This window comes from Melozone crissalis, unplaced genomic scaffold, assembly GCF_028551555.1.
Source record: "Melozone crissalis strain CALT ecotype California unplaced genomic scaffold, PUWL_Pcris_2 ptg000023l_1, whole genome shotgun sequence".
Taxonomy (NCBI): Eukaryota; Metazoa; Chordata; class Aves; order Passeriformes; family Passerellidae; genus Melozone; species Melozone crissalis.
Genome location: NW_026535801.1, coordinates 35,141,209 through 35,155,384, shown reverse-complemented (window position 1 = coordinate 35,155,384; position 14,176 = coordinate 35,141,209). Strand labels below are relative to the sequence as shown.

Genomic DNA, 14,176 nt, shown 5'->3' with positions numbered 1-14,176 from the left:
CCTCACAAAGGACAGGAGGAGTTACTGCCTGACCAACCTTTGTTACTGGAGAGCTGTGTTGGGTATTGGCTGGCTGTGTTCCTGTGCACAGTTTTAGGTCACACCATGTAATTGCTTTCAGACTGGATTTAGCAACCAGTTTCCTTTTTTTCCTGGGCCTATTTAACTTACTACTGCAGTCTCACCTGCTCTAGCATGAAAGTGCTGTTAGTTCACACCAAGGGTAGAAGAGGCATTGTTTCTATGCTGCTTTATGTTAATATTAATTAACATAATTATGTTAATATTAATCTTCTCTCTTAAATTTTAGATGTGTCTAGTTCATCAAAAACTTTATTGCAAAACCCAAATGTGACTTAAAGGTGTCAGCTCTTTCACCTTTCAAGTAGGAGATGGTTAAGAAGAAAAACTCCCTTTGAATCATCCTGGTACTTGGATGTAGCAATGCCAAATTATGCCCATAACTCAGGCAGAGTCTTACCATATGTCTTGTGCTGGGAGACCAATGTGAGAAAGGTGAAAAACTCTTAGGGTACTTTTGTAACTGCTGCTCAAAACCTCATTTCCTTCATTTGGAACATTTGAGTAGTGGCTGTGGTCTATCAGACATGTGGTTTATCAGACAGTGAGAACTGCTATTATTTACAAGTCTCAACCACTTACCCACATGAACTATTTCATTGGTCAGCTAAAACAGCAAGTAACTGCAAACAGCTCCAGATCTGCAGTGTTCCTGCAGCTTTCTCTTTGGGTCTCTTGGCAAAGGGATGTCTTTATCTTGCAGAGGTGATGTCTTTATCTTGTTTTGGTTGGGGGTTTTTTGTTTTGTGGTTTGCTAGAGGAGTCATGTGAAAAAGCCCACAAGGCCTTTCTTACCCTGACTGAGGAGCTGGGTGCTGTTCAGAAAGAGAAGTAAACAGTGTTGTGACGCAGGTTGTCGTAAAGAGTCGTTCTCTTGCTCGTTTGCAGGAACTTGTTGGTTTCTTTGTACCCTTTTAGGTTGCTCACTGTCACGTTTGAGATGCTGAAAGCACAAAATCAGATATGGCTTCAGTGCTGACACCTTGCAGTCTTTGCAACAGTCAGTCACTAAGGTGGTTGTTTTATTCTGTATGCCAAAAGTGTTCCAGGAATGTTTAGTGCAGATATTTGCTAACCCAGATGAGCAGCTCAATTGTGTGACGTGCATAAACAAAAAAAATTATCAATTCAGTTAAATCTACTTCTGTTTTCAGCTAAATTTACTTTTAAAGTAAGGTGAAAAAAAGACAGAAGAACTGCAGTTCATATCAACAGGTGTTATCTGGGCTGCTTAAATGTTGGAAATGTAGACCTTGGGGTTTGGATGGTTTTGTGTCAGTGCTGTACATGGCTAACATGTGGCTGTGTTTTTACATGAAAAACTTTGTATTTGGTAGCCTTTAACAGACAGACATTTCTACCTTATGTAAGTTATTGATGGCTTTTAGTCATGTACTGTGTTCTGCAGCTGTTCTAGTTCCATGTGCTGAAAGCTTTTTAATGAATTTAGTACTTTTATTCAATTTCTTACTGTAAAACCTTTATTTGCAGAAGCACATCTCATAAATCAGGGGTTTTTTTTAAATACAGAATTGACCATCGTGCCCCATTTATAACTGAATATGCTATAAATTGAAATTAATAATTTCTCTGGCTTTCTTTCCTGTTTCCTTCTGTGTAACAGACAATTATGGATTCACACTTCTCACTGTTTAGGCAGATACAATAATTAGGTATTCCTGAGGGAAGGAATTAATCCTTCCAGCTGTTCAGAAGAAGTAATAGAGTCAGGAAAAACTAACATAGGATTCATTATTTTATCTTCTTCTTGTAGACCTCCACTAGTCAGGCAATCTTCTGCCTTCAGTCTGGTATTTGTCAGCTTTTCCGAGAAACTCTTATTCGCAAGGGATTTGTGGAAATTCAGACTCCCAAAATCATTTCAGGTATTGTATTTGTGATCCAGCAGCTACAGGTGTGCTTCTTTTGTAGTTGCTCAATGTACCTATCTGACAAAAATTGAATAAGTTTTTACTTAAAAAACATAAATTTTCTTTCTAGCCTAGATGCAACATAGCAAACTTCTAGCAGGTGTCAGAGTTGGTCTTTTACTTTTTTCCTGACTTAGACTGTTAAAGGAATGACAAGAAAAATTATATATATACACCTGATTTATGTAGTTTGCAATGCATATGAATGTTTAGTTCTGATCATATGCATTATTCTTCAGATCAGTGTTCTCAGTGTTGAGCACTGCCCCTTCCATTCTCAGTATTAAAAAAACCCAGTCTAATTTAGATTAAAAGTATATTCCATCATAAAGATGTTGCAACAAACACGTGGTATAAAATATGATGCCATTATATGGCACAATTTGTCACTTCTTTAGCAATTAGAATGTGGTAGATCTTTTTCTTTTTGGAAATGTGGAATAACAGCTTCAGCCTTAAAGTCTGAAATGTAGATACTGTTTCTAGTTCTCTTGATTTGCTGTATTGTTTTCAGAAGTCCAATGGCTTGATTTACTGATGGAGGTTTTCCTTTCATCTTATTGGTGCTCTTTGAGGTTTTGTTGATGCCACTAAGATACATGGCATAGAAAATCAGAGCAGAACATTTGTGTTACTGTGTTATTATATGTACATTCATGAAGTGCATGTCTTGCTTACAGAATTTTATGTTTCTATATATTTTTGAAGACATCTCTTGATTGAGATAAAAAATGAGCCTTTTTAAAAAATGCATGTAAGCAGCTGTTCTTTCAACATGAAAAGTATCATTGAACTAGAAGATTGGATGACTTTTTCCCTATAGAGATAGTTATATAGCATGAAGTGCTAAAAGGCTTCCAGGTAGTTTATAGGACCTCTGAGGAAGTGTGCAGGGTCCCATTGGAAGCAAGCAAGCATCCCATTGTTTGGATGACACCGTGTTTTGTAAAATTAACTAAGTCAAGTCAGTGCAATCCTTACTAAACTTCCAGTTTAAACATCATAACTGTTTTAAGATTTGAAGTTTTTAAAAGTTACCTGTATTAGGCCACTGCACCTCTCATGTCACACACTGGGAATTGGCAAGGTGAAGTGATGCAGTTTTGGTAGATGCTTTGCAGTAAGGGAAATGCACGATCCTTGTTCCTGTAGCTGTCCATGAAAATTGCCTCAAACTGAGAAGAAGCTTTATAGCTTTGGCTCATGCCCTCTGGTAAAGCTGGGATTGTCTCTGAGAGAGATTTGTGCCTTCAGTTACAGAGGATGGTCCTGGCAAAACAGGATATGCCCTTGGTTCACTGCAGTGAACCCCTGGCAGCCTGAGCCACTGTCAGAGATTGGTTTCCACAGAAATGTGGGGGTGCAGGTGGATGTGTTAGTACAGATACGTGTTCTCTGCTGTTCTCACTCTAAGGTGAAGGTCAGCTGAAACAGGAACATTTTAAGCTACCCCAGATAAATTTGCAGAAATTCAAGGCAAGGTGTGACTCTCCTGAGCTGCAAAATTTACCTTGGCCTGAATGGATGGATGCAAATATATCTTATTCCTCTAGTATGTTTTGAAGAAAAATCTTTTTCGGATCTTTAAAGACCAATAATCTATCATTCTACCTCTAAGTGATTTTTTACATTTTTATTATAATAACTGCTTCATTTTATTTCAATAATTCCTTATAAAAGCACTTGCTTTCTAGCTGCCAGTGAAGGAGGAGCCAATGTGTTTACTGTATCCTACTTCAAAACCAGTGCCTACCTGGCTCAGTCCCCACAGCTGTACAAGCAGATGTGTATATGTGCTGACTTTGAAAAGGTTTTCTGCGTCGGGCCAGGTAAGAAAAGTTTGGTTTTATGCAATGTGTGAAGTGTGCCCTGGTTTTAGCAGCTGGTACAAGTAAGATAACACACACACACACACACACACACATATGCAAAAGCTTTGAATAGTTTCACTTGGTGTTGTTTCACTTGCCAAACCAAATTTCAGTTGAGGCAACTGATGACAGTGAAGTTGACATAGGAGTTGCTGTACATGTACTGAACAGCATTACTGAGAACAAGCTTACTTTTAATTGTCAGTAAATACTAAAAAAGGAATGATTTCCAGTCCCATGCTCTCTTTCTTAAATGCTGATAGGACATGGCCTCTTTAAGTGGTAATACAATAGTTTTCTTTGAAGACCTCAAGTGGTTTAAAGATAGCTAACCTCTAAATGCTGAAAACAAGTCAATAACAATGTATAAAACAAAACAAAACAAAAATTCCAGGTAATTCAGAAGGTCAAATTTCTTGTTAATTGCTGACAGATGAGTCATGGTTTGTGGGAAGATGTGTTTATATTAGACTCATGTACCTATCCTAGAACACATACACTGTACAAGGCCATTTCCTCTGAAAAAGGCAGTTTTCAAATCTGAAAGTTCTTGTGTGCTTGAAAGCTTCTCTGTTTTTTCCACTCAAGTTTGTCCATCTAAGCAGAGATCCTGCCTCTCAGTGGGTTGTGTCTGTACCACAGCTGCAGTAATGCTGTCACTGTTACAAAGGATGCTCTGAGGCTGCTAGTTATATTTGTGTCTTTCTAATCCAAATGATGATTTTTATTTTTCCAACTGAAATGATAATTTCAGGTCAGTTAGAATTTCTGTTGTTTAATTTTACAGTATTTAGAGCTGAGGACTCCAATACACACAGACACCTGACTGAGTTTGTTGGTCTGGATATTGAAATGGCTTTTAATTTTCACTATCATGAAGTGGTAGATGAGATTGCAGATACCATGGTGCAGATATTCAAAGGGCTTCAGGAAAGGTAATAAAAGCATTTCCTTCTTTTAATGAGCAACTTTCTTTGTTTGACATCTCTTGCATTGTGGAATGAAGTACACCACTCTTTTGTCCTCACTTTATCAGATAATCATTGGTAATCTGGTTTACAACACAACTTCAAAACATATTTTGGCTTTGCTCTTACTTCTTTGTGCCTGACTTCTGAGGTTCACTGAAGCCATAGGCCAGTAAACTACTTGTAGCATCTCCTGGAGCATGCTGGCTTGCACTACGAAACTTGCTGTCTGCTGTTGAAAGGACTTCCAAAGATAATTGATCCATCCTTAATTTAAAATGTCCTTCTTTTTTTTCCACTACTGGTAGATTGTTCTGTTTCAAAAATTATTTTAATATTTACTATATAAGAAATAATAAAAGTGATTAGACCAGCCTGCATTTGTTCCATGATAACAGCAAGGATTATTTTCCATTATTCACAGTCTAACTCATTAAAAAGTCAGGCTAGAAGTTTAGAAGTCCATTTGCTTACAAATTAGACTGTTTTGCCAGCAGATATGCAAATCTTTGTCTGTCCAGAAGGAAATTTCTTGTATATATTTGAATATTACTCAAATCAAAAAAGAACCCAGGTAAATACTACACATCTAAGGAGTGATTTCAGTGTCTTTACTGTGAAAATTTGACCGAGTCGATTATTTCTTACAGGAGGGATTAAACAGAAGTAGTAGTAAAGTATTAACATCAGTGAAGTAGATGCATTAACTTTGTTGAGACAATTCGTTACAGAATTTCTCCTGAAGTGGTTTTAATACAATTTCTACGTTGCAAGAGGGACCTCTAGTGGCAAAATCACAAAATCATTACTAGGTGCAAGTCCTTGACTGTTTTGTATTTGGCTTCTGTTCTTGTTTCTTTGTCTGTAGATTCCAGACTGAAATTCAGACAGTGAGCAAACAGTTCCCATGTGAGCCGTTTAAGTTTTTGGAGCCAACTCTGAGGCTGGAATACCGGGAAGGTGTGGCCATGCTCCGGGAGGCCGGTGTGGAGATGGGTGATGAGGAGGATCTCAGGTACTTGGCAGGATGTAACTGTGGCACTCTTGGCAAAGTGGCAGTGAAGTGTCAGTTTTGTACTGAGCACCTGACAGCCCTCAAGAAGGAGCCACAGCTTTTAGAGGAATAAACAGCACTTCTGTTCACTAATGTTCAGCAGACCTCTTGACAAGTAAATGAGTGGATGTGAAAATAATCCTTTCTTTTAACGCAGACTATAGGTACAAACTCTGAAATCTGACAGAAAATAACTGACAACATAAAGTGAGAACAACTTGAACCTTCTAAGGAAGAGAAGTGTTTGTTTGTCCAGCAATTGCAGTCCTTCACATGAATTGTCACATCTTTGAATAGGATTAAACAAAAAGATGCTGCTGCCTTAAGGTCTTTCTTTTTAGTAACACCTTTCCATTTATTTTTTCCATCTCTCAGGAAAATGATTAGACATGAATTCCCATTGAGTTACTGAGAGATGATTTAATTAGCAGTTTATATATAGACTTTACTAAAGACATTTAATGAATTAAAACATTTCTGTTCCTCTCCATAATATGCCCAGGACCATTAGGGCACTGTGTGATGTTAAATTAAATGATCTGTGCATCAAATAGAGTTTCCATCATAAGAGTTTGATGGAGGAAAATCATTTCCTCTACAATTGTTCATATGGTTTTCACTTACTGTGTCATATACAAGATGTATGGCAATAGGAAATAGAGTGCACAGTTCTTTACTAATCAGAATATGGTAACTAGGAAGAAGTTACATTGAGAGCAAGAATATTTTTAGGTGTCAGTTAATTTATGGGATTTCTAGGACCAATACGAAGTATTTAGAAACAAATAAATATACTTTATTTTGCAATTTCTGTGTGCACAACCCAAACCAGTCAGAAACAAGTACTAGATTTTCTAAGGGTCAGGTTGCAGCAGCTCTGTAGCTGTAATCTTTTGGGCTTTGTGAAGTATATCATGAGTACAAGTTCAAATGACTTCATTTTAATGATGATAATCTTTTTCAGCACTCCTAATGAAAAGCTTCTGGGACGCCTGGTAAAGGAAAAGGTAACAATTATTTTAGAATAAATAAATTTGTCACTGACTCTGAAACCTGATACTGTGCAGTCATAGGGTTGGTGAATACCTACATGCAAACAGTATCTCAGAACATGCAGAAGTTGTGAAAAGTTGGTGATCACCATTTTTTAATTGACTGCATTCCCATTTTGGTGCTGTGTATTTCATCTATCATCAGTTTTGTCTTTGTCATTAATAAGCTGTTTCAAACCATTTTCAATCTTTTATATTTATTTCTGTCATATGTTGTACTGAGGACACCAAACAGGCTAGTATGTTCCAAAACTACAAAAAAAAGCAAACCAGATTCTGACAAAATCTATAGGAGAAGATGAGACCTTTGGGGGGAAAATCCCCACATTGTGTTACAGCAAAATGTGTTACAGCAACACATTTTAATGTTCAGCATTTGTAAGTTTACACTAGAAATAGTATTGAAAAACTGAGAAAGAATGCATCACTTTTATTGATAACTTAGACAATATTGTGGGAAGCTATTGGGAAATTTGTTTTAATTTATTTCAAAGATGCATTGGTTCTGTCTTTCTCTTGTAATTTGTTTTTTATGTAGTTTTCTCTTGTACTAACTATTCTAAATTACTTATTCAGTACGACACAGACTTCTACATTCTTGACAAATATCCTCTTGCTGTGAGGCCTTTTTATACAATGCCAGACCCAGCCAACCCTGTAAGTAAAATTCCTTGCTGTTCTCAATGGGGTTTTTGCTGGTTTTTTTTTTTAGTTTAAATTATTCCATGTAGCAATAACTTGACATTACAGATAAAGTGTATTAATATGACCACAAAATCATTGAATGGTGTGGGTTGGAAGGGACCTTAAAGATCATTTAGTTCCAGCCTTGCTGTAGTTAAAATTATGATAATAAGGTCAGGTCAGGGTTACATGACTTGTCAAATGTTTTCAGTTACTCTTCACTGGTACAAAGATACTGCAGAGAAATGAGCAAAAATTGGGAGAGCTTTATGAAGAGATCTTCATGGTCAAATGCTGCTGCCATCACTGAAAAGTGACAAAAATATTCTTCCAGGACAGCAGACACTTTAGGCAAAAATTGGCTTTTTTAACAGCTTTGGATATCAGAAAATTAAGTTATTAAGAGGTAAATATTTGCAAACTATGGAACTGTAGGTAGGAAATAAACTCCTTTTTGTGTTTCCAGAAAACCTCTAACTCGTATGACATGTTCATGAGAGGGGAAGAGATCTTGTCTGGAGCTCAGAGAATTCATGACCCCCAGCTGCTGACAGAAAGAGCCAAGCATCATGGCATTGGTAACAAGCAATTTAAAAGAACATAGGTCCTGACTTGATTTGTGTCCTTTAGAGGAAGAATTAGGGACAGAATTTGTTACATGAGTGGTAAAATTTGAGTTCTGTTTCATTCTTACTGTTAGTCCATCTAATTCTGTTTAACTATCTGGAGTGAGGTATGAGGAAACTACTGGATCTTTCAGCAACACCTTGTTGATTAGTTATTGATAAAATTATATAATAAAACTGTTACAGTAATAAATTCTAGATAGCTCTGGACAATTTACATGTTCAATGAGTAAAATCCCACTGTTTGTAATTTTTTGTTGTTCTTTTAGTCCTGCAGTCACTTGTCTATTTGGCTTGGGGTTCATTAAGCAGGTGAGAAACCAATATTTTTCTTTTCTAGATTTGGAGAAAATCAAGGCTTACATTGACTCCTTTCGGTTTGGTGCACCTCCACACGCAGGTGGTGGAATAGGTGAGTATCTGGTTTTGTTTAGCCTGAGCTTTACTTAAACTGCTCAGTCCCAAGCAGAGCTCAGTATACAATTCTGAGTAGTGACCCTGTTAGGTCACTGTTTGTGGGGCTGTTTATCCTGGAGAATTTAAAGAGAGAAGTTCAAATTTAAAGATTGTCATAAAATAAGTAGGCAAAATACTGATGGCACAGTCTGGTGAGTTTAAAAAGAAGGTGATCACAAGAAAAAGTGATTACTAGCCAGGCACATCACTTTCAAATTTGACCTCTGAGGAAAATTTAAGGAAGCAAGAAAATAGTGTATTATGTATGGAATTATCAAAGTCACCATCATACCAGCAGCCACTGGTCTCTGTATTTGATGAAGGTGTTTTGCAGTGAGGAGAAATAAGTGATTGCTTCTTCATCTGTTTGGGATCATGCAACATGTGCAGGTAATGCAAAATAACTTAGGGCAGTCAGAATAACATCAAGGAAGCTGAAGCTGCATCTTTTCTTCAGAGTAGATGGTCTTCATGGCAAAGTACCTGCCAAACAGGAGATGCCATGAGAATTAGCACTGGGTTCAAGCTGTTCCAGGTGGAAACCTTAACACAGGATCTGTGTGGAAAAACAAGCGTGCATCTGGGTTCCACCCATCGTGGCTGGGGTGCTTATAGCCCTGAGGATGAGGAAGTGCCTGCCTGATGGGCTGTGTGGGGCTGGCTCCAGCTGGGAAGGACCTGCAGCTCCTTTGGGGTTTTGAACAAAGGCTGGTGGTGCTGATGGGCTGTTTTCATCCCCTGTAGGGCTGGAGAGGGTGACCATGCTGTACCTGGGGCTGCACAACGTCCGCCAGACCTCCATGTTCCCCAGGGACCCCAAACGCCTGACGCCCTGACGGGAGCTGCTCTGAGAGCTGGGAATGCTCTGCCCTGCAAACAGCATCTGACTGCAGGCATAGCCCCTGCTGCTGATCAACGTGTATTGATTGATTTGAGCATTATCATATGCAATTAAAAACAAAATTCTCCTTTATTAAGTGCCACAGTAATTTTTTTTTATCTTTAGTTGTTTATTTAAAGGGAAATATTTTAACAGATCAAGACTCTTTGTATTGCCAACTACACGTTTTTAATGAAAATGGGATACTTTGAATTAGTGTTTTAGTGCCACATTAAATTGTATAATTTTTCTAAACATTTTAATAAATTATGCAATAACCATTTTGCATTTTTCACTTATGTCAGCAAGATTGAATATTCTGAAGTACTGGCTCCAAGACAGAGTGACTGGATGCTTGCAATTAAAAAATCTGGAGAGATCAGCCAGTTGATAATTTACATGAGTGTCAGGTAGGGAAGCAGGTGAGAACGTTCTTAACAAGAAATCTTCATAAAAAGTTGTTAAAATAGGTTGAAATAAAGCTCTCAAAGTAAACTAGATACAAACCTGTCTGGGTTTTTGCTTTGTATCCTCACAAAATAATGAATCAATAAGGCTTTTTTGGTTGTTTTTTTTTAACTGATATAATAACTGTCTAAAGTTTAAATTTATTTTCTGTTTTCTTCCCATTTTTTTGAAAGTTGTATAAAAGCCATAAGCCTGGTCTTTATTTTATGTAACTATTTGAGAATAGTTGCACGTTTACACATTCTCATGGAATACAGAAAGGATGTATCATATTCTCAGAAAATAAATGGGTAGTCAGCTTGAGAGCAACTCATGTGTTTTCCTGGCTGACCCAGCTGCTGATATAACAAATAAAACAAGGATTTCATGCATCTTCTACCAAGGAAAAAACCCCTAAATTATGTAAGCCAATCTATTTCTGGGTGGTTTTTTGATTTATAAATGCTGTGAATGGCCCAACTTTGTACACTTAGAGAAATTGAGTGTTTCTGTTAAGTCAGAGTACTTCTGAAATTCTTTCTAGACATACTTTTTCTCAGATTATTCACTTACTTGAACTCCTCAATTTGCAGCAGTGTACAAAGCTACTTCTTGTCATCCTCCTCCCAAGCCAGAGAATGTTCCCTGCATTTGGAGAGGCACCAGTGAATGTGAAACTTCCTTTTGTAGACTGCATCTGAAAGTTGGTTTTCAAATTTAAAACATTTTGTAAGTGTTGCTGCCAGAGAGCAAAGGATTAAATTCCTGACTTGGGTACTGCAGTAGTTGTTCTAATATTCATACATATTTGAAATTCCTGATCTAATTTTTGTTTAACATTTTATATGATCGGGCTTTTAGTAGGAGCTGAGGTGTGGATGGTCTGTGTTATTGTTGCTACTTTGATTTTTAAATGTCAGAGAAGTCACATATTGGTTGTGCTACAGAAAGGTCAGTGAGGCTGTGTATAAATTGTGTAGAGTTTCACAAAAGGGCAAATCATCTTTGCAGCTGCCATTGAGCAAGACTTAATTTTAATGTCCTATGACAAGAGTTCTCCATTAGAAAACAATCATACTAAAGGTCAGTCAGGTAAAGTACTGGAATTGTAGAAGTTAAACTTTGTTTAGAAGTCACACAATTCAAGGAATAACACTTAGCAGCTTTGCTTATGAATTTGTTGTAATTAATTTACTGTGGAATTTTCCCCAAATTATTAACTTGAAAATCTTACACTGTAACCAGTTGTACACTTTGCAAAGCTAAGTGGATTATAAACACAGCTCATTGTCACAGACTTACTACTGATGAATCCAAGTTTCAAAACTGTTGTTTATATAGCTAAGCCAACTGGAATGAGTTTAATTTAATTACCTTTGTTCATACAGAACTGGTAATATATTCCACTTTGGATGTGCATTCTTCTAACCAGGAGCAAAATTACAGACTTAAATTTCCTGTCTACAAAAAAATATCTTGGGTGCTGTTTCTTATTCTAGATTTGGCAGCAAGTTTTGTGCATACATGCCTGTAACAACTGTGCTTATACCAATTCTTTTAGGAGTTATTCAAACTCATGCTGTACCTTCAATTATTCACAGTAACTGCATAAGAACAAGAATTGGGATGGAGGCCCTGATTCCTTTGTCTGCTCAATCCATTCATGCAGCCTTTCTTGGCTAACAGAAAATAATTATGATCATAAATCAAAATACAAAATGCATTTGTCCTGAATGTCATCTTAACAGGATACTTTAGTGGGAGCTGCACAGTGCTAGAACTTAGTTTGAAACCCTGCAAATAATAGAGGTCTATAAGACCTTTATGGTGTTTTGATAGGTTTCAAGTCTGCTGCAGTAGTTGGAAAAGTAAAACATGTACTGTCCTTTATTTTCAGTAACTTGCAGGAAGTTTACCAGTTTACAAGGAGTCCACATTGCTGCTGCCTCTTCACCAGGTAAAATGGTTTTGGTTTTGTTTTCTTTCATTATATATAGATGGTAATTAGAGTAATGCAGTTTTTTAAGGAACTATAAAGCATATTGTTTAGGGTAACCAGGGAGTCTGCTCAGAGCAACCATGAAGCTTCAGTTTGCTTCAGAAGTTTAACTGCCCCATTTCCCTCTGCAAACCCATCTGTGTTCACTGAGCTGTCTGGTTCTGCCCAGTGGGAAGAGGACTCAGGCTGTTCTTTTGGCAGCCAAATGCAGGCCTGGCTCCCCATGGCTGCCCACACCTGCTGGGATAACCCTGGTGGGCAGCACCTCACAGCTGCTTGCTCCCTGCCCACTGGGCCAGGGCAGGAGGAAGGGAAGAAAAAAAGCAGGAGAACTTGGTGCTTTCACCTGGTGCCTGTCAATTCCAGGCATATTGGACACCACTCAATATGAAAGTAAAGGATGGAGGAGAATGCCTTGACTAATATCCATTGTGGAACACCATATGGCTGCCCTGCACTCAGGTTCACACTGGGGTTCCAGAAACTTCCCCAAACATATTTTAATTGTTTATTGTTTCCTCCTTGGGTAATTGTAGATTCTTTTTTGAGAGAAGGATGGATTATTTCTTTTAAAACAAACCTCACAGCCAACTTGTGTGCATTTTTCCAAGTATTATCTTACAAAAATGGAATTTACTCACAAGTGTTGTGAAAATTACCACGTTAGTTCTACAATCTCTCACTTACTATTTTGCAGTTAAGTCTCTGTTTTTTATATGGCAAGTGCACTGTGACACGAACAAACACTGCGGTGGGAGGCTGCTGCTGGTGGCACTTCTGAAAGGGTTTCAAAACTGAGAAAGAGCCCTTAACTGCTATAATTACAGCAAAATTCCCAGTTTAGGCAGAGATTAATGACTTTGCAGGTGGCAGAGCAATTGTAAGCAATTTTTCATAGATGTTGAAGTGGTTCCTGCTGGCAGGCACCGTGTGCCAGCAGCTGCCGTTCGGGAATGGCTGTCAGCCATGGCACCGCTTGGCAAATGTTGCTGTCAACCATCCTGCAGTGGTGCCAATGAGGAGCCAAGTGTCCAGACTGTGTCCAGACTCACACCTGGTGTAGTTTACACCCCTTCCACTTGGGCCAGTTCTTCAGAAGCTGGAGATGCTCCATGGCGTGGATCTCCTCTGTGAGCAGCTGCCCAAGTGCCTCCTGCTCACATTGTGGGGATTCCCTGGCTTGGGCATTCTCAGCGGTGCCCTGGGCACACCACAGTAATTTCAACTCCAGCTATCACAGCTGATTTCTTTGTGGGGAAAGCAGTGTTGTGTGGAAGCTTCACTGCAGCTGCTGTGCTGAAGCTGCCCACAGCTGACACCTCCAGGCCTATGGTTCTGGCATCTCCAGCATAAGAAGGACATGAAACTGTTGGAGCAAGTCTGCAAGAGGGCCATAAAGTTGATAAGGAATGGAGCTCCTCACCTGCAAAGACAGGCTGAGAAAATTGGGGATGTTTAGCCTGGAGAAAAGGTTGTGTGGAGAACTCATAGCAACCTTCCAGTATTTTAAGAGGCTACAGGGAAGACTTTTTGTCAACTGTAGTGAGAGGACAAAGGGAATGGACACACATTGGGAAAGTGTGATACTAGAAAGAAATTCTTCACTGTGAGCATGATGAGACAGTGGGAGAGGTTGCTCAGGGGGGTTGTGGATTCCCCATCCCTGACAGGGTTCAAGACCAGGTTGGATATAAGGCCCTGAGCTCCGCGGTCGAGTGGGAGGTGGGTTGGGACTAGATGATCTTTAAGGTCCCTTACAACCTCTTAGCATTCTATGCTCTGTTTCTCAATGGGAAATTTTGTGCTCCTCTGGCACAGCTCGAGGCGGTCCGCAGCATTGAGCAGGTTGCTGACAAGCCCAGGACCGGCCCCGTTCTCTGTCCCTGACGGCGCAGCTCGGGGCGGGGCTGGGGCGGGACTGGTGCCCGGTGCTGCCCCGGCCGCCTCCTCAGAGCCCGCCCTCAGCCCTGCCCGCCCCTCGGCTTTGGCGCGAAAACGGCCGCGGCGGGCGGGGCTCTGCGGCGCAGCGGCCGCCGATTGGCCGGCGCGGCGGGCGCGCGGCCCACGTGGTACGCGGCGTGGCGCGAACTGCTGTGGGGCCGGGCCGGGGCAGCGGCAGCGATCGGG

The 14,176-nt window shown here is 39.4% G+C and overlaps 1 protein-coding gene across 1 annotated transcript in view; it reads left to right on the top strand.

Annotated features, from left to right (window-relative positions):
* The window catches only part of DARS1 (aspartyl-tRNA synthetase 1), a 36,118-nt gene extending 26,422 nt beyond the window's left edge, over window positions 1-9,696 (top strand). Inside the window, exons 8-16 of the mRNA XM_054278160.1 lie at window positions 1,856-1,967; window positions 3,707-3,841; window positions 4,671-4,818; window positions 5,720-5,866; window positions 6,870-6,912; window positions 7,534-7,614; window positions 8,108-8,219; window positions 8,608-8,679; window positions 9,468-9,696. Coding sequence (XP_054134135.1) covers window positions 1,856-1,967; window positions 3,707-3,841; window positions 4,671-4,818; window positions 5,720-5,866; window positions 6,870-6,912; window positions 7,534-7,614; window positions 8,108-8,219; window positions 8,608-8,679; window positions 9,468-9,559 — 942 coding nt within the window. The 3' untranslated portion in view covers window positions 9,560-9,696. The remainder of the gene's footprint in view (window positions 1-1,855; window positions 1,968-3,706; window positions 3,842-4,670; window positions 4,819-5,719; window positions 5,867-6,869; window positions 6,913-7,533; window positions 7,615-8,107; window positions 8,220-8,607; window positions 8,680-9,467) is intronic.
* Window positions 9,697-14,176: the final 4,480 nt, after the last annotated feature.